The 19,523-nt window shown below is 40.3% G+C and overlaps 1 protein-coding gene across 7 annotated transcripts in view; it reads right to left on the reverse strand.

The window, feature by feature from the left end:
* Positions 1 to 19,523, reverse strand: part of CATSPERE (catsper channel auxiliary subunit epsilon) — a 159,747-nt gene that overhangs the window by 30,129 nt on the left and 110,095 nt on the right. For all 7 annotated transcript variants that reach the window (XR_009729911.1, XR_009729910.1, XM_061382471.1 and 4 more), the window contains 6 exons: positions 18,448 to 18,506; positions 15,434 to 15,509; positions 11,183 to 11,235; positions 8,797 to 8,847; positions 7,881 to 7,914; positions 7,732 to 7,811 (listed from right to left, as the gene is read on the reverse strand). Coding sequence is in view for 5 of the 7 variants with exons in the window: in XM_061382471.1 (XP_061238455.1) it covers positions 7,732 to 7,811; positions 7,881 to 7,914; positions 8,797 to 8,847; positions 11,183 to 11,235; positions 15,434 to 15,509; positions 18,448 to 18,506 (353 nt within the window). In the remaining 2 variants the exon portion in view is untranslated. The remainder of the gene's footprint in view (positions 1 to 7,731; positions 7,812 to 7,880; positions 7,915 to 8,796; positions 8,848 to 11,182; positions 11,236 to 15,433; positions 15,510 to 18,447; positions 18,507 to 19,523) is intronic.

Consider the following 19,523-nt stretch of genomic DNA (forward strand, 5'->3'; position numbering starts at 1 on the left):
AGACAGCTAGACTGCCCAGAGCCCGCTGAAATTACTCAAAATAGCCAATTCTAACCTGCTTACCCTGTCTCTTCCATTCCTTCCTACAGAAAACACAGTAAAGACTTAGCTCTGTCTTCCCCTCACTCCCTCTCTCCTGACAGGTCCTGGTGCTTCCGCACGAGGTCCTACATGATGTACTGTGCCTCCTGTTTCTTGGGATTGTTATTTATAGTAAACTTCTTCCTTCATGACAGTCATTTCCATGTCTGTGTGTCCTACCATATCTGATTAAATAAATCTTGAGTAGCCCTAAAACACCCCTAATATCTGCTATTGAACATCCTGAATCACAGTAGAGGAATTATGTCCCTCTGTTCCTTCTGGGTTGCTTCTGTAGCACCAAATTCTAGTTTGGGATGGGTTGTCATGGGAATTGATAACAAAGAGGCAGCTGGGATGACATTCCCAGCTGAATCATACTTCTAAGACTTGCTTTAGTCTTGTTAATATTTGATAGTGAATCTGTTATTTTATCTGTAAAATTCTGCCCAACCTTGTTCCTAAGCCATTTTCTACAAAGGTAAGGCATTTATTATAATCTAGAGACCTAGCTGCTGCTGCTAAGTCGCTTCAGTTGTGTCCAACTCTGTGCGACCCCATAGACGGCAGCCCACCAGGCTCCCCGTCCCTGGGATTCTCCAGGCAAGAACACTGGAGTGGGTTGCCATTTCCTTCTCTAATGCATGAAAGTGAAAAGTGAAAGTGAAGTCGCTCAGTCATGTCCGACTCCTAGCGACCCCATGGACTGCAGCCTACCAGGCTCCTCTGTCCATGGGATTTTCCAGGCAAGAATACTGGAGTGGGTTGCCATTGCCTTCTCCAGGGGATCTTCCCCACCTAGGGATTGAACTCAGGTCTCCTGAATTGGCAGATGGATTCTTTACCACTGAGCCACGTGGGAAGCCCATCCCACTGTACTTAACCTCAACTATTTGGTTAATTATCTTAGGAGAGTTGGAGTCAACAAGCTTTATCAAGTGATTCCTTGTCGCAGAGATACAAAAGGTTACCCCTAGAGAAAAGTACTGCTGCAATAGTCCAAAGTAGTGCTGCTCTAAAAGGCCACTTTCTGACCCCAACCTCTTCCATCTTTCACATCCTCGCACCTGCCCCTTGACCTCTTACGCACCTCCATTCCCCTTATTCCCCTCTGCTTCTCTGCTGCATAGAAGTTCCTTTCCAGCTGCTCTTCCTCTCCCACTCAGCCCAATCTCATGGTTGATCATCTGACCCGCTGTCTCCCACCAGCACCCTGGATACACTCAGTTATTCTTCCCCTCGCATCCAAGGTCTAACCTAAACCATGGGTGTTACCTATGCCTTCTTCAGCTGTGTTTGTGATACTTGGGAAGTTCAGCGTGTGTGAGGATTGGACCCGCTCATGGTATCTTACCTCAGTTGTGCCTTTGCTGTTGTCCAGTGATCTTTTTACAGGCCCTTAGCCAGCTCCTTTTCATTTTACCCTCAGTGACCTTTGACATTCTCCTGAAGTCCCCTCCTCAACCCCTCCCTTCTCTCAGTTTACAGATGACCCTCCTTTCTACTTGGTGTGAGTAAACTGGGGCTATCAGACATGACCTCGCTCAACTTCTACATTCCTATCTCCAAACTAGTCATCTTTACTTCTTCCCTCCGAATCTCAGGGGCTTCCCAGATGGCATAACGGTGAAGACTGTGCCTGCCAATGCAGGAGACGCAAGACTCAGTTTCAATCCCTAGGTTGGAAAGATTCGCTGGAGGAGGAAATGGCAACTTACTCCAGCATTCTTGCCTGGAAAATTCCATGGACAGAGGAAGCTGGTGGGCTACAGTCCATGGGGTCGCAAAGAGCTGGACGTGACTGAGCAACTGAGCACACATGCAGCCCCGGTCTCAGAGAATGGATTATCCTTTGAACCTTGCCACCCAGGCCTGTGATCCTACTTCCCCAGCTGTCTTCATGGACCTTGCTCCTATAGCTTAGGCGCTTATTTTATTTTAATTAGGTATTTCAAATATACGGAGATTAATGTGAAAATTATTATTTATCATTTCCATCCAGGTTGTGTACTTTACTTATATATAAATGTGTCCATAAATCATGTATATTATTGATTTATGGGTTTGAAAATGTACATACATGATATTATACTGTAATTATCTTTTGGTGACTTTTTTTTCCACTCAATACTAGGTTTTGAGATAAACCCACAGAAATTTCCAGTCTCTTGATCTGTTTTCCTCATCAGTGGGTCCCTCCTGATCTCTCTTCCTTCCCTACCCAACCTGGAATTCATGGCTGATCATTTGATTCCCTCTTACAAGTATCACAGCTCATTCATTTTAACTGCTATTTGGCATTCTGTTGTCTAACTACGTAAGGTATTCATCCAAATGTTTGCCATATTTTACCACAATTCTTAAAAATCTGTACTTAAAGACATAAAAAACAAACATTTCAACCACTTGTCTTTTTTACTTTGTTTATGATGTCATTTAGTGCAGATTTTAAAAAATTGCCATTGCATCAAAAAGAATAAAGTACCTAGGAACAAACCCACCTAAGGAGGCAAAAGACCTCTGAAAACTATAAGATACTAGTGAAAGAAATCAAAGATGACACAAACAGATGGAGAGCAATATCATGTTCAATATTGGAATAATCAATGTTGTCAAAATGACTGTACTACCCAAGGCAACCTACAGATTCAATATAATACCTATCAAGTTACTGATAGCATTTTTTTGCAGAATCAGAACAAAAATTTTTACAATTTGTATGAAAATCCAAAAGCCCCTGAATAGCCAAAGCAATAGCCAAAGAACACAGCTGGAGGAATCAAACTCCCTGACTTCAGACTATACTACAAAGCTACAGTAATCAAGACAGTATAGAAATCCCAGAAATAAACCAATTCACCCTATGGTTAATTAATCTATGACAAAGGCAAGAGTATACAAGAGAGAAGAGACCATCTCTTCAATAAGTAGTACTGAGAAAACTACACAGCTACATGTAAAATAATGAAATCAGAACATTCTCTAACACCCTACACAAAAATAAACTCAGGATATATTATAGATCTAAACATAAGACCAGATACTATAACACTGTTAAAGGAAAACATAAGGAGAATATTCTCTGACATAAATCACAGCAAAGATCTCTTTTTTTGGTCCACTTCCTAGAGTAATGGAAATAAAAATAAACAAATGGGGCCTAATGAAACTTAAAAGCTTTTGCACAGCAAAAGAAACCACAGACAAAATGAAAAGATAATCCACAGAAAGGAAGAAAACGAAATTTGCAAATGAAGTGACCAAAGAGGGATTAATCTCCAAAATATACACAGTCCATGTAGCTCAATATTTAAAAAAAAAAAAACAATTAAAAAATGGGTGGAAGATCTAAAGACATTTCTCCAAAGAAGACAGACATGCAAACGAACAAGAGGCACATGAAAAGATGCTCAACATGGCTAATTATTAGAGAAATACAAATAAAAACTACAATGAGGTATTCCCTCACACAGTTCGGAATGGCAATCCTCAAAATATCTACAAACAATAAATGCTGGAGAGAGTGTGGAGAGAAGGGAACCTTCCTACGCTGTTGGTGGGAATGTAAATTGGTACAGTCACTATGGAGAACAGTATGGAGAGTCCCTAAAAAACTAAAAATAGAGCTACCATATGACCCTGCAATCCCACTCCTGACCATATATCTGGAGAAAATCATGTTCTGAAAGGACACCTGCAACCCAGTATTCATTGCAGCACTGTTTACAATAGCCAGGACATGGAAGCAACCTAAATGTCCTTCGATAGAGTGATAAAAAAAGATGTGGTGCATATATGCAGTGGGATATTACTCAGCCATTAAAAAGAATGAAATAATGCCATTTGCAGCAACATGGATGGACCTAGAGATTGTCATACGGAGTGAAGTAAGTCAGACAGAGAAGGAGAAATACTGTATGACATACCTTATATAGAAATCTAAAAAGAAATGATACAAATGAACTTACAAAACAAAGAGACTCACAAACTTAGACAATGAACTTATGGTTGCTGGGTAAAAAGATAGGGGAAAGGGATAGGTAGGGAGTTTGGGATGGACATGTACACACTGCTATATTTTTAAATGGATAACCAACAAGGACCTACTGTATAGCACAGGGAACTCTGCTCAATGTTACGTGACAGCCTGGATGGGAGGGGAATTTGGGGGAGAATGGATACATGTATGTGTATGGCTGAGTCCCTTTGCTGTTCACCTGAATCTATCACAACATTGTTTGTTAACTGGCTATACCCCAACGCAAAGTAAAAAGTAAAAAAAAAACAAGTCATGGAGAAAATAATCAACTAAGAAATTAAGGAAGAGCTACCAGTGAGGTAACAGGAAAAGCAGGAAAATATGACATCCTGGAATCCCAATAAGGAAGATATTTTAAGTAGGAGGAAATGATCAACCATGTCAGTTCTTGTTAATGAGATAGAGTAAGATGAGACCTGAGAACTGACCATTGAGTTAGCAATACGGAGGCCGCTGGCCACACTGGCTGGCAACGTCAGTGGAGGGGTGGGGGGTAAAAGCCTGACTGAGAAAGATCTGGGAGGGGATAGGAGAAGAGGATAGGAGAAGAGGATAGGAGAAGAGCTGATGACAACGAGTATAGCAGCTAGAGGAGCAGTGGGGACAAAGGGAGGGTTTTGGGTTTTGTTTTGGTTTCAGTGAAGGGAAGAACCGCATATCTGTGTGATGATCTAGTAGGGTAAAGTTGATTATGCAAGAGAAAAGGGAAAATTTCAGAAACAGTGATCTTAATTAGGAAAGGGGGCAGGGATCCAGTTCACAAATGGAGGCCTTAGATACCCATATACTTTATCTATGGTGATAGGAAGACAGCCAGAGTTAATGCGTACAGATGCTTGAAGACGGATAGATAATAGCCGTAGAAGCTTGTGGAAGATCTCTTCTGACTGATACCAGCTTCGACTTATTCACCTTCCTTATTCTTTCCCTCATCACTTTCATCTACCAGTTATCAAGCCCTGCCTGTTATTATCACTGATTTTCTTATAAGTGATCCCTCTGTGTCTTTGTTGCTGTCTCAATCATTTTTTTTTCTCCCTGTACTACTAATACAGTTTACTACCTGGTCTCCTTCCTTAGACTTGGTTCCCTGAAATCTACACATCTCTCAGAGACAGCAAATATTTAATCATGCCACCCTACAATAAGAATGGCTAGAAACCATAAAAGGGAATGCATCTGAGTCAGTTCTAATGAGATGGATGAACCTAGAGCTTATTATAGTGAACTAAGTCAGAAAGAGAAAAACAAGTATCGTTTATTAACACATGTATATGGAATCTAGAAAGATGGTGCTGATAAACCTATTTACAGGGCAACAATGGAGATGCAGACATAGAGAACAGATGTTTATGGACATGGGCAACAGGGAGGAAGGAGAGGGTGGGACAAATGGAGAGAGTAACATGGAAGCAGATATGCTACCACGTGTAAAACAGATAACCAAGGAGAATTTGCTGTATGACTTAGGGAACTCAAACTGGGGCTCTGTAACAACCTAGAGATATGGGAAGGGGAGGTTAAGGAGTGAAGTTAAAGAGGGAGGGGACGCACATGTATACCTATGGCTGATTCATGTTGATGTATGGCAAAGGTAAATACAATATTGTGAAGCAATTTTCCTTCGGTTAAATAAGTTTTGGGGAAAAAAAAAAAAAAGAATGGCTAGAAAGCCTTCCATGGTCTGGACTCTCCCTAGCTAGTTTCTCGGCCTTTTCTCCTGACACATCATGACTCATTTTGTGCTCCAATAACATTATACCACTTGAACTATGAAATTTCTTCCTCTATCACTTCTGCTTGCAAGGCTTATTCAGTGGAATTCCCTGTTACCTTCCCCACTTCTTTCCTCCCCTGCCTTCAGCTAAATATTATCCTTTAAGCCTCAGTGACTCAGCTCTAATGCTCTGGGAACACTTCGCAGAGCCCCTCTCTCTTCCGTAGCTCAATTGGATTCCTTTCTTTTCAGTACCAACAACCCATCTACTCCTTTCTATTGTCCCATTTAGCATATTAGTTCACATCTAATTTATCAGATTCTTGAGAGCAGAAATCCTGTCTTACTCATCTTTGAATTCCCAGTGCCTAGCACAGTAATTGCTGTAAATTAGGTGTTTAATCACCGATTAAACATGAACTTTGGACATGAACTTTGTCAAACTCTGGGAGATGGTGAGGGACAGAGAAGCCTGGCATGCTTCCATGGGGCATGCTTCCATGGCATATGTCCATGGGGTCACAAAGAATTGGACATGACTAAGTCACTGAACAACAACAGGTGTTTAATAATGATGACGTGAGATGATTTGAGACTGGTTCCAAACAGGAAAAGCAGTACATCAAGGCTGTATATTGTCACCCTGCTTATTCAACTTAGTTAGATGCAGAGTACATCATGAGAAACGCTGGGCTGGATGAAGCACAAGCTGGAATCAAGATTGCTGGGAAAAATATCAATAACTTCAGATATACAGTTGACACCACCCTTATGGCAGAAAGTAAAGAGGAATTAAAGAGCCTCTTGATGAAAGTGAAAGAGGAGACTGAAAAGTTGGCTTAAAACTCAACATTCAGAAAACTAAGATCATGGCATCTGGTCCCATCTTCATGGCAAATAGATGGGGAAACAGTGGAAACAGTAGCTGGCTTTATTTTGGGGGGCTCCAAAATCACTGCAGATGGTGACTGCAGCCATAAAATTAAAAGACACTTACTCCTTGGAAGGAAAGTTATGATCAACCTAGACAGCATATTAAAAAGCAGAGACATTACTTTGCCCACAAAGGTCTGTCTAGTCAAGGCTATGGTTTTTCCAGTGGTCATGTATGGATGTGAGAGTTGGACTATAAAGAAAGCTGAGCTCTGAAGAACTGATGCTTTTGAAATGTGGTGTTGGAGAAGACTCTTGAGAGTCCCTTGGAGGGACCGGTTGCGAGGAAATCCAACCAGTCAATCCTAAAGGAGATGAGTCCTGAAGTTTTCTTTGGAAGGACTGATGTTGAAGCTGAAACACCAATACTTTGGCCACCTGATGCAAAGAGCTGACTCGTTGGAAATGACCCTGATGCTGGGAAAAGATTGAAGCCAGGAGGAGAAGGGGACGACAGAGGATAAGATGGTTGGATGGCATCACCAACTCAATGGACATGAGTCTGGGTAAACTCCAGGAGTTGGTGATGGACAGGGAGGCCTGGTGTGCTGCAGTCCATGGTGTCGCAAAGAGACAGACACAACTGAGCAACTGAATTGAACTGAGCTGAAGAGTGCATGTCTCTGGGAGAGAACATTAAGGGGGAGGTAGTTCCTAATGGGGAGGGGTGCTGTAGGTTGAGGAGAGGTTTAGAGAGGATAAAGCAAGGGTTAGCTTCTGTCTGCATCCCTGAGAAGAGTTTCAACCCTCTTACCCACCTATGCCTCAGCTTCTAAATTGTAACCTCCCTCATGCATGGACCACAGATCATCCAATTTTGTATAACTAGCACTGAAAACCCAGTGATGCATATGTTGGGTGCTCAAAATATTTATTATTAAATACATGATTAATTAGGCTTCTTTTCATAATTTTGAAACTTTCAAAAGTGAGTTAAAATTTTTAGTGAGAATATACTTACAGTTGAACCAAAGGGTGAAACTTTTCTCTGAAATCAACTTTCAATGGGCAGCCATATTTGTCCCAATTATATTTTACTCTCTAGAAGAGGAAAAAATGCTTTAGTTATTTTCTATATTTGGCTGATTGACAGAATTATGGTTTTCTTACCAATGGTTTAGATGGTCGATCCCTCAGATATGACCTGTAAAAAAATTTTTTTTTGTTACTTAGAATCTTTCCTCTTCTCAAGCTTAAAAAAATTTAAACCATTACTTTGCTTAGGTAAAGAGGTATCACAAAAAAGTCAAACAGATGACCATAATTACAAAATACTCCTAAAATACGTGGAGGTTAAAAAACACATTTCTAAATAACACATGGATCAAAGATGAACCCTCAAGAGAAGTTTAAAAAATACACTTAACTAAATGAAAATGAAAACACAACTTATCAAAACTTGTGAGTGAGCGAGTGAAGTCGCTCAGTCCTGTCTGATTCTTTGTGACCCCGTGGACTGTAGCCCACAGGGCTCCTCCTGGATTGTAGCCCACCAGGCTCCTCCGTCCATGGGATTCTCCAAGCAGGAACACTGGAGTGGGTTGCCATTTCCTTCTCCAGGGCATCTTCCCGACCCAGGGATCGAACCCAGGTCTTCCGCATTGCGGGCAGATGCTTTAACCTCTAAGCCACCAGGGAAGTCAGCAAAATCACTGCCTAGAGGTAAATTTATAGCAATAAATGAATATATCAGAAAAGATTGGTGCTAATAGGAATAAATACAAACTAATCATAAATTGAGTGAGTGAAGTTGCTCAGTCGTGTCGTTAAAGCGTCTGCCTGCAATGCGGGAGACCTGGGTTCGATCCCTAGGTCGGGAAGATCCCCTGGAGAAGGAAATGGCAACCCACTCCAGTATTCCTGCCTGGAGAATCCCACGGATGGAGGAGCCTGGTGGGCTACAGTCCACGGGGTCACAAAGAATCAGACAGGACTGAGCGACTTCACTCACTCACTCACTCAATCATGAATTATTGATAGTACATTAATATACAAGTCAATGCTTACATTAGAAAATATTGCTTACTGTTCAATGATGTAAAAAAAATCATGCTGAAGACATTCTTTTTTAGTAAATCTACAAGAAATAAAATACAATGAAGTTGTAATATCATCATTCCTTATTTATTAGCACAAAGATTTAATTGTTTAACTCAGTGATTTTTAAACTCGAAGGTATCACAGAATCATCACTTATTGAATTAGAATCTCTGGGATTGGTGTGTGGGCCTAGCATTTCTATTTTCACAAACATTTCTGAAGGTGCCAGAATTAGAAATATACTGATTTACCTCTTATATTTGATACATGTGAAAAATTTGTGGAAAATCTATCAAAGTAAAGACAAATTTCTTTGGACTGTTTTATTTTTCATAATTTTTAAAAACACAGTTCTAACTGCTACTAGAGCCTCAGCTGTGCAGGTAAGGACCCATTTTAATGATCCACATAATTTCTAGTTAGGGTTTATGCAGACATAAGGCTATCATGGTCTATGAAGTGATTAAGAGTTTTTGGTAAGTTATATTCATTTGATCATTTTTGCTGACTGCTTCCAGTGTAACTCAGAAGGAACCCTGGACACCATTGTGTTTATTTTATATAGAAAATTAAAACCTGGGACCACCTCCAACCCTGAACTCAAATTTGATCCCAAGAGATGCCCTCTTTCATTAACACCTCTCCTGCCAGAAGGATCATGGGGCTCATAGCTCTCCTTTGTGGACTGTGAAAACTTAGGCCCACCACAACCTGAATTCAAGAAATTAAGGTCATTTTTAGAGGTTCAGAACAGCGGGTCATTGACTAAGAGATTTGGAAAAGGACCTGAAATGTGTGTTTTCTGACATGTTCTCCAGGTGATTCTGATGAGCAATCTAGTCTGACAAAAGCTCACTAAACCCTCCCAGAAACAGATGGATTCAAGTCGCTTTGCATCTCACTGAAGAAGGAAATCTACATGTAGTGATACTGCATGCAGGGGTACTGGGAATTGATTTTCGTAACCTGTTGCTCAGAGTGGGCTTCCCTGGTAGCTCAGATAGCAAAGCGTCTGCCTGCAATGCGGGAGACCTGGGTTTTGATCCCTGGGTCAGGAAAATCTCCTGGAGAAGGAAATGGCAACCCACTCCACCACCCTTGCCTGGAAAATCCAATGGACAGAGGAGCCTGGTAGGCTATAGTCCATGGGGTCGCAGAGTTGGACACGACTGAGTGACTTTATATATATATATATATATATATATATATATATATATATATAGCCTAGAGCAGTTATTCTCAAATTTTAATGCCCCTACTAATCTGGAAATTTAGTTACAATAGAGATTCTGGTTCAGCAGGTATGAAGTGAAACCTGAGGTTCTGCATTTCTAGTAAGTTCCCAGGTGATGCCAGGGCTGCTCCATAGATTATACTCTGAGGAGAAGGATGTAGACCATCCCAGAAACAAGATGCTTTAGGCTTTATAATCAGTTAGCTTTTGTGTTTTCTGGAAAAGGGTTTATGGGAGATGCAATTCCTTGCTAAATGAGATGGGAATATTTAATTATCTACCTGGCAACTAATTATGACAATTCAGCACTCAAACGATTGTTAGAATGACAGATGAATAGACTTGTTTTGGATGAGAACATATCACTTTATAAATAGATTTAGATAGGTGTCAACGTCACCCCACCCTCACCATAACCGCAGGAAAGGAACTGCAATGCGTTTCTGTCTCCATTTTATGTTCCAAACTCAGCTGCTTAATTTTTGTGTACACTGACCTTTATTCTCGCCCATTAGAAGAAAGAACTGTGATGACACAAGTTCCAGTGCACTTCACTGTGAACCGCAGTAAACTCAATAAAAGTCACATCTTGGGATTCTCTGGAGGAAACACTGGCGGTTCCGTTAGGTTTGCTTTAAAAGACTTTCTCATGGAAAAGTATTTGAATCTATTTATGAAGTGACTTGCTTTTATCCATGGAAAAAGGTGCAGAAAATAGGCTTCTCTTGTGTGGTTATAAGTAGTTCTCTGACAGAAATGGAATTATAACTGGTTTGAGTAGAATGGACAACAGAGGTTAAGTGTTTCTCCCTCTCATTTCTCTGGAAATGAATTTACACTGAAGAGCTGAGAGAGGTAATGCAAAAGATGGAAACTGGCTTATGAAAAGGGAAGACAGAGAAAAATGCTGATAACAGAGAAAGAGTTTAAATCTTTTTCTCTTTTAGTCTGATTCAAATGTAATATTTGACTTGGCAAAGAGTTAAAACAAATCTGGTTTGAAGAAATTGTCAATTTATTATGGATTTCATATGGACATGTCAGTCATTAGGCTAATATTATAACTAGTAATTACCTTTAATTTAACATTTGTTTTAAAACATAAAGAGTAAGACAAGTCAAGTGCAAATATACTTGCCCTTTAACAGCAATGAATTTACTAGCATCACAGCCAACAGATATTTGGAACACCTAAAGTAAAGTAATTTAGGGGATGAGTTTAGTGGTTCTAAATCACATAGTCTAAAATATTACTACAACTAAAAACAATTGCATTTTAGATCTGAAATAACCCTTTAAATGTAGAGTTTGGTTATTCTGCTCTGTGCTGTTTCCTCCTTTGATAGCTTTTTTTTTCTTTCTTTGCTTTCTTTCACCCTTGGGGCTCACAAGCTCAAAGGTCAGGTCTCTGCTTTCTTACTTCTATATCAGAGAACCAATTTGATGTCATTTTTCACTAGCACCTCTACAATCATGACTATTAACTCTGTGGTTCCAGCTTGTACCTGACTCACCTGGAAGGTTTCTGTAATACATTTAACTATGAATTTGACTTCTTTTTAGAACTGGAGTCCTCGTTCTTCCTCAACTGGGATAAGCAACTTCGATTTCTACTTGACTCCAGGACACCTTACTCATTGCTGTATACCCTGCCCATCTTCCCATCCTCCACCGCAGGCTTTCTAAGTGGGATCTAGACACTTGCCATCTGTTATAAACATGCCTTATATGTTGCATATTTTCACAAGGCAAATCTAAAAGAAAAAACCTTTAGGAATCAGGAGGGTAGGGTTAGAGAATGATGTCCAGTCAAGCTTGGTGGATTTAGAGAGTTGCACCTGCTAAACCAAGCCCTTCTGGTTTCATTAGAAAGGCATACTTCACAGCAGGAGTTTACGGATTTTATTCCTTGAACCACCTGATCTCACCCATAGGACCTGATTTGTTCTCTCAACAACTCTACCCACAGTCCTTGCTGTCTATCATCACTAAATCTTTTCCCATCAAATGTATTTAGACACATGGGTCTGCCCTTTATCTTTACTGAGTTACCCATATAAGGTACATGGTTGGCTGAGGTCCTCAAGTTTTTCAGTTACAACACACTATCACTTGATGATCTTATTTGTAACATCTCTTCTTTTCTGGGTCTTAGTTCACTAAAGTCATCCCTAACGTCAGAATTAACAATCATGGCTAAGATTAAAAATATGAGTTGACCTGGAGGTGGCTCTTCAACAAGAGCATGGGTGCTGAATGTGGAAAGCATGAATAAGCCTGTTGTGTAGGGTATCCACTGCTGGAGGACTGACACATCTTCCCTGGGACTGGTCATCTAATAGAGAAATTCTGACGTATAGCCCAAATGAGAATGATGAGTGTATTGGGTTTCTTTATTAACAAATATTTCTTTATCATTCTCTTAAGTACAGGTCAGAACTCCTCCTCCCTTAGCTCAGATCAGACACAGCATATTCCCCTCTAACTGGACAGAACAACTGAACTGAGACAGAAATTCTAAAGGCTTTCAACATAGAAATGTTGGAAGACAATGTATTAGTCAGTGTAGTCATCTCTCCCTGGGAAATTTCACTTTGAAAGGAATTATTATGTCCTTCTGGGGCCTGGCTTACTAGGGTGGCCTCACTGCATTCTGGTTCTTGGTGTATGGTTAAAAAACTGAGATGAAGCCTTGTTGGGGCTGCCAGTTCTATTTGCTGCTCTGCTGCAGGCTAGGAAGACTCAGTGACAAAGATGGCAGGCTCATGTTCAAATGGCTCACCCCATGAGCCATTTGGTCCAGCAGGCCTAACTTCATCCAACTAGAGAAGAACTCTGTGGGCCCTCTGTCTACAATACTTATCTGGGAGGCTGATGGCTTGCTTACCAGTGGGGATGGGAGCACAAAAAGGGGTCCCTGTGGTTTAGAGCATACCTTGCAGTTGTGTACTGGTTTTTATTTTCTTGGCTAGCTAGTTAATTCAATTAACTGAATTCTTCATGTGGGTATGCCCCATTGTGCTCTGCCTGGTATATGTTTTCTTGCCACATTTTCCTATTGCCTAAAGGACTCTGGCATATTCCATCATCTACTATATGGCCTATTCTCCATTCTATTTCAGTGGGTAGGTCAATACAAACTATCTGAAATGGGCACAGATGGTGGTTAGATTTGAATGGTCCATGTCTTGGGGTGTGCCAAGGAAGAAACCAGTAATATTAGGTAATTACTCTGTGACAAGTACTATTCTGGGCATCTTAAGTAAATTATCTCATTTAACACTCTCAAAGTAGATAAATACTGTGAGATGGATATTACATTTCCCCTTTTATGAACAAGGCAGCCAAGACTCAGAGTTCTTAGGAGCTTCTTGAAGTCAATAGGTAGCAGAGCTTGCATTTGAACTCTGGTTAGACAGTAAAGTGTCTGCCTACAATGTGGGGGACCTGGGTTTGATCCCTGGGTCAGGAAGATCCTCTGGAGAAGGAAATGGCAACCCACTCCAGTACTCTTGCCTGGAAAATCCCATGGATGGAGGAGCCTGGTAGGCTACAGTTCATGGGGTCGCAAAGAGTTGGACACGACTGAGCGACTAAACTTTCACTTTCACTTACATTAACATTGGGCTTCCCTGGTGGCTCAGGCAGTAAAGAATCCACCTGCAATGCAGGAGACCCAGTTTCGATCCTTGGGTCGGGAGGATCCCCTGGAGAAAGGAATGGCTACCTACTCCAGTATTCTTGCCTAGAGAATTCCATGGACAGAGGAGCCTGGTGGGCTACAGTCCATGGGGTTGCAAAGAGTCAGACATGACTTAGTGACTAACACTTTCACTCTAGATTAATATGTTTTATAATGCCTGGGCTGGGCAGGAGAGGGGGCATATCTCTAAATTAAGGAAAGAGATGGAGGAAATCATGGTGCTTCAGGGAGGCAACTTATATGGAATAAAGTGGAGCTAAAGATAGAGAAGGCAGACGGAGGCTGGGGCATGAACTTGCTAGGTGGCAGGTTTTTGCTTCTTCAGCAGATTAAGCTGGGTAGGCAGCATGGTGGGTAAACAGCGGAAATGGTCAGTATGCATTTCTTGGGGAAGCAATGTGTTTCAGCTGTGCTCAAGGGTGGCTCCCATCTGCCTTAGTTCAAGGCTCCCTCTAAATTCATGGAGTCTTGCCCTGATAGGAACAGGCTCTTGGTGCCGAGGTCCTGAAGAGCAGGGCCTATGTCTCACTTAACTTTGAATTCTTCATGTGGGTATGCCCCATTGTGCTCTGCCTGGTATGTAGTGGGTGCTCAATATATGTTTATTGATTATTAGTTGGAATGAGAAAGAATAAAGAGAGGAGTCATCCCTCAGTGGGGAACAAACACTCAAAGGAGGTGGTAGTGGGTGGTTATCTGAACACCCCACTGCTACATAACATTGCTGTGCTTTTGTGTATGCCTCTTCCTTGAATCGGAAAAGGCAATGGCACTCCACTCCAGTACTCTTGCCTGGAAAATCCCATGGATGGAGGAGCCTGGAAGGCTGAAGTCTATGGGGTCACTGAGGGTCGGACACGACTGAGCGACTTCACTTTCACGCATTGGACAAGGAATTAGCAACCCACTCCAGTGTTCTTGCCTGGAGAATCCCAGGGACGGGGGAACCTGGTGGGCTGCCCTCTATGGGGTCGCACAGAGTTGGACACGACTGAAGCGACTTAGCAGCAGCAGCAGCAGCAGCAGCTTCCCTGAATTCCCTTTGCATCTTCCTGCTCAACTTCTACTTACCCTTCAACAGTCATTTCATGTATCTTCTTTCCACTTTTCCCCTCCCAAATGAAATTCCTCACTCTTTCCTCTGGGCTATTTGATAACTGTGTATTTCACCTTCTCTTATACTAGTTTATGTTTTCCCCTTCAGAAAGGACTCTTTCCATCTTGGTAATTCCCATTACTTATCACACAGGCTGAAACACAGAAACATGGTAGGCATGCAATAAAACTTTTTAAACGAAGAAATGGTCCATTTTTTAAGATAAATAAATGCAGCCTTGATACGGACATGACTAGCAGTCTTCTCTGACAAACCATATCCAAATTTGGCTGTTCTCATTAATTTCAGTTTTCCTCTACACAGTTTTATTTATATAAATATATAAATGCATTTTAAGATTAATTTTACATCTTTACTCATATTTATATTCTGAGGTAAATTCATGGAAGGCAGTAAAGTAATCTAATCTTCTCTTTCCAAAGTAAAATAATGCTGTCTCTACAGTGAAATATTACAGAATGTTGCTACATGTTAGGGGGAGTGGTATTGAATGAGTTAATGTGTATTATTTAGTTTACCACCTGTGTCTTATTGAAGAAAATTTTTTGATCTTCTACTCTGTTACTTGCCTTTTGGGATATTGGACATGTTTTTGCAAGTTCACTGGGTCTCACGTGGACAAGCAGAAGACCTGTGTTCTCATATCTAGGAGAAACAACACACAAATGACTGTAGAATCATAAGGGAGGGAGCCACGAGTCTGCTTTGTGTAGAACAGATGAAAGTCCCGTTTTCAAGATGTGCTTGAACCCCCCACTGAGGAATCCTAGAGGCCTGGTGGTGGTGGTGACCGCCTGCTGCTTCTGCTAAGGTGCACTGTGGTCCTATCCTAAAGTCATTCCCATTTCATCGTATCCCATATTTTGGCCAGCATAGGTCAGCACAATGGGAAATAAAAATGAACTTCTATCAGCATTTCAGCCCTTCTGTTTCATTAACACCCTTAGTCTCCTGAGGATGGGACTTTGCTGCTAACATTGTTGCCTGCTTCCTGATGGTATTTCACAGCCTGCTTCCTGATGGTATTTCACAGCTATAGCTTCCCTGGTGGCTCAGTGGTAAAGAATCTGCCTGCCAATGCAAGAGACTCAGGAGATGTGGGTTCGATCCCTGGGTATGAAGATCTATCTCCAGTATTGTTGCCTGGGAAATCCCATAGACAGAGGAGCCTCGTGGGCTACAGTCCATGGGGTTATAAGAATCAGACACGACTGAGTGACTAAACAACAATAACAACAAGCCATTGCATAGATTCCTTCTCTAGCCTCTACAGATTTCCTCCCATTGATAACGCCTTTGGAACAATAGATACTAAGTTATGAAATTAGTTTTCTGAACCTCATTATGCTGCACAATATGATCTGACTGGAAGCAAAAGGGAGATCAGACATCATGCCTTTGTAGATTAGGAAATGCACATGGGTCATTTCTGCTCAGGCAAAATAGGAGGTCTCAAAAGTTACAGAAGAAAAGTTTTGAAAGTATTATTCATTTCCTGCCCCTGCTAAGGTTTTTTACTTATTGAAAAAACTGGGATAAAACAAACACAAACTAACCACAAACAAATGTTCTCTTCCTTTCAGTATTCATTGTATTTTCCTATTTCTCATATATATATAATATGCTAAATAAGTAAGGATACAAATAGCACATTTTTGTATGTTTTAAATCACTATACAATATATCATCTGAAGCTGAAGCTCCAATACTTTGGCCACCTGATGCAAAGAAATGACTAACTAGAAAAGACCCTGATGCTGGGAAAGACCAAAGGCAGGGAAAGAAGGGGGCTACAGAGGGTGAGATGGTTGGATGGCATCATCGAATCGATGAACTCATCACCGAATGAGTTTGAGCAGATTCTGGGGGTTGGTGATGGACAGGGAAGCCTGGCATGCTGCAGTCCACGCGGTTGCAAAGAGTCGGACATGACTGAGGGACTGAACTGAACTGATAGAATATTTCATTAACTCTACGATACATTTTTATCTCTAACACCTTTGAAATCAGGAAGCATCTTACAATTATGCCAGTTACGACTTTCTTTCCCAATTTGATGGAATACTGGATTTGGTCTATTCAGTAATATAGTATAGATCTGTAAAAAGGACACTAAAGTAAATATTACATCTTCAATTTTCTACATAATTTTACTTATAGGTAGATTTTTTCCCACCGACTTCACAGTTTTTGGTATTTTTTTTTTCTCAAGTCTTGGACTGACCTAAAGTATCCTGGGCAATTTGATGTGTATTGTGAAGCAACAGAATTCTGAGTAAATATCCACAAAAACAAAAATACCCAAAGTAACCTCCCATGTGGCTCAGCGGTAAAGAATCTGCCAGCCAATGCTGGAGATACAGGTTCGATTCCTAGGTTAGGAAGATCCCCTGGAGAAGGAAGTGGCAACCCACTCCAGTATTCTTGCCTGGGGAATCCTGTGGATAGAGGAGCCTGGCGAGCTACAGTCCATGAGGTCATAAAAGAGTCTGACATCACTTAGCGACTAAACAACAACAATCCTGGACAATTTGACTTGTATTGTACAGCAACAGAATTCTGAATAAATATCCACAAAACCAAAAATACTCAAAGGAGCTCAAGAGAAAAGTTGATGAGTTAGAGGGAAAGGGGTGTTTTGAGCCTCCTTTGACTACTGTGTTTAAAGTGGCATTTCCTTCCTATACTTCCTGGTGATACTCTACTGCGTCTTTCTGCTTTATTTTCTTATTAGCACTTACAATTGTTTGGGGCCATCTTGTTTATTTATTTGATTACTTGCTGCTTGTCTTCCCTCACTGGAGATATATCTCATGACAGCAGTAACTCCATATTTCTTGTTCACCATGTGTTCTGAACACTTAGAGTGCCTGGCATGGAGCAGGCATGCAAACTCAGGTGGAGTAGCTGCAAACTAAAGAAAAATTGACTTTTTCCTAGAACAATGCCGCTTTTCCAGAAAATATATCAGTCAGGACATAATGATAACCTAATGCCTTAAAATACAATACCATGTTGGTTGCCTGCCTCCAGGAATTAAGTGTTTAATGGTGCTACCTTATTCCAAGATTCAGAAATTTATCTGACTCTAGTCATAATTAATGGGGCTTCCCTGGTGGCTCAGAGGTTAAAGCGTCTGCCTGGAATACAGGAGACCTGCGTTCGATCCCTGGGTTGGGAAGATCCCTTGGAGAAGGAAAATGGCAACCCACTCCAGTACTCTTGCTTGGAGAATCCCATCAGAGTTCTAGTTTTTGCTTAAGCATAGTATATAAAGACTTTGGGATGGGAATGAATGATAAAAGATGCTCAAAAATATTGAACTAAGAAATTGCCTGGGTTTTTTTGTACCTTCAGTTGGATGAATAGCACCTTCAGATGGGTCATGTTTCCATTAAACTCAAGGAGTATTTTACATTTTTTCTATAGAATACTAATCTTGCATCTTTTGAGATATCTAAAAGAATTTGAAATCTGAACATTTAAAAGGATATGAGACCATTTAAATAAAACAATATGTACAAATCAATAACCTGAACAGCATATTTAATATTGAGTAGACTCTTTTAAAAGCCATACTTACTGCAACTTGAAGTAATCATCCACTGCCTCATAATTTATATTCTGAGAAAATGTTATTGTCTGAAAAAGAAAACAAAAAAGTTTATGTAAAGCAGGAAAATTGGGAATGGGGGCAATCGATACTTTCAAGACAGATTTAAATCTTTCTCTAGGTAAAGAAAATAATATTTAGCATTTTTCTAATTTGTTGTCTATCTCAGAAACTCCAATTATGTAGATATTCGATTTTCCTTGTTATATTCCCTTACTGTACTTTTTATATTATTATAGCTCTTTTATTTACATTGTTTCTCTCTCATTTAACTTTTGTTGTTGGAATGTTCTTATTTTTATTTTTCATTTATATCAGCATAGCAAGCTTTCACTTTCTTCTGTTTTCTAATAACCTCTCTCTGGACCTTTTAAATTCTTCTTTGAGGTTTTTAAATGATTACAGAAATCATATTGTCTATAGTTTTTGAGACTATGGGGAGTTATTTGCTTGATCTTTCCTCTGTTGTTTTTGAGTAATTTTTTAAAATGTCCGTTTGCCTTTTGCATATTTTCTTCCCTCTGAACCATGTTTCATCTCAGTTTTCAGTATCCTATATGGTTGCTATCATCTCAGGGTAAAGCCACTTATAGAACATATATGATAATAAAGGCAGAAAATTATAAATTTCACATTTTTGAAGTATAAAAGCTATAATTTCTACATCCTTAAATCACTTTCTGATAGTTCTTTGTCATCTATCTATCTATCTATATATATCTTCAGAGAGGTCAGTTTGGTTTTGGTTACTCTGTTGTGATAACAGACTTTGTGTCTGTAAAACAGTCTTAGTGAGGGAGTTCTCTGGTGGTCCAGTGGCTAAGACTCTGCGCTCCTAATGCAGGGGGCCTGGGTTTGATCCCTGCAACTAGTAGATCCCCTATGCTGCAACTAAGACCTGGTGCAGCCAAATAAATAAATACTTAAAAAACTTCAGTGAAAAATCTTATTTCTTAAACAAAGTTTATTTACTTGTATGCTGGATACTAAGTTGAACGACATACAATATGCAGTCTTTTATGATAAAGTTGACGCTATGAAAGTAA

The sequence above is a fragment of the Bos javanicus genome, chromosome 16 (genome assembly GCF_032452875.1).
Source record: "Bos javanicus breed banteng chromosome 16, ARS-OSU_banteng_1.0, whole genome shotgun sequence".
In the NCBI taxonomy this organism is placed as follows: domain Eukaryota; kingdom Metazoa; phylum Chordata; class Mammalia; order Artiodactyla; family Bovidae; genus Bos; species Bos javanicus.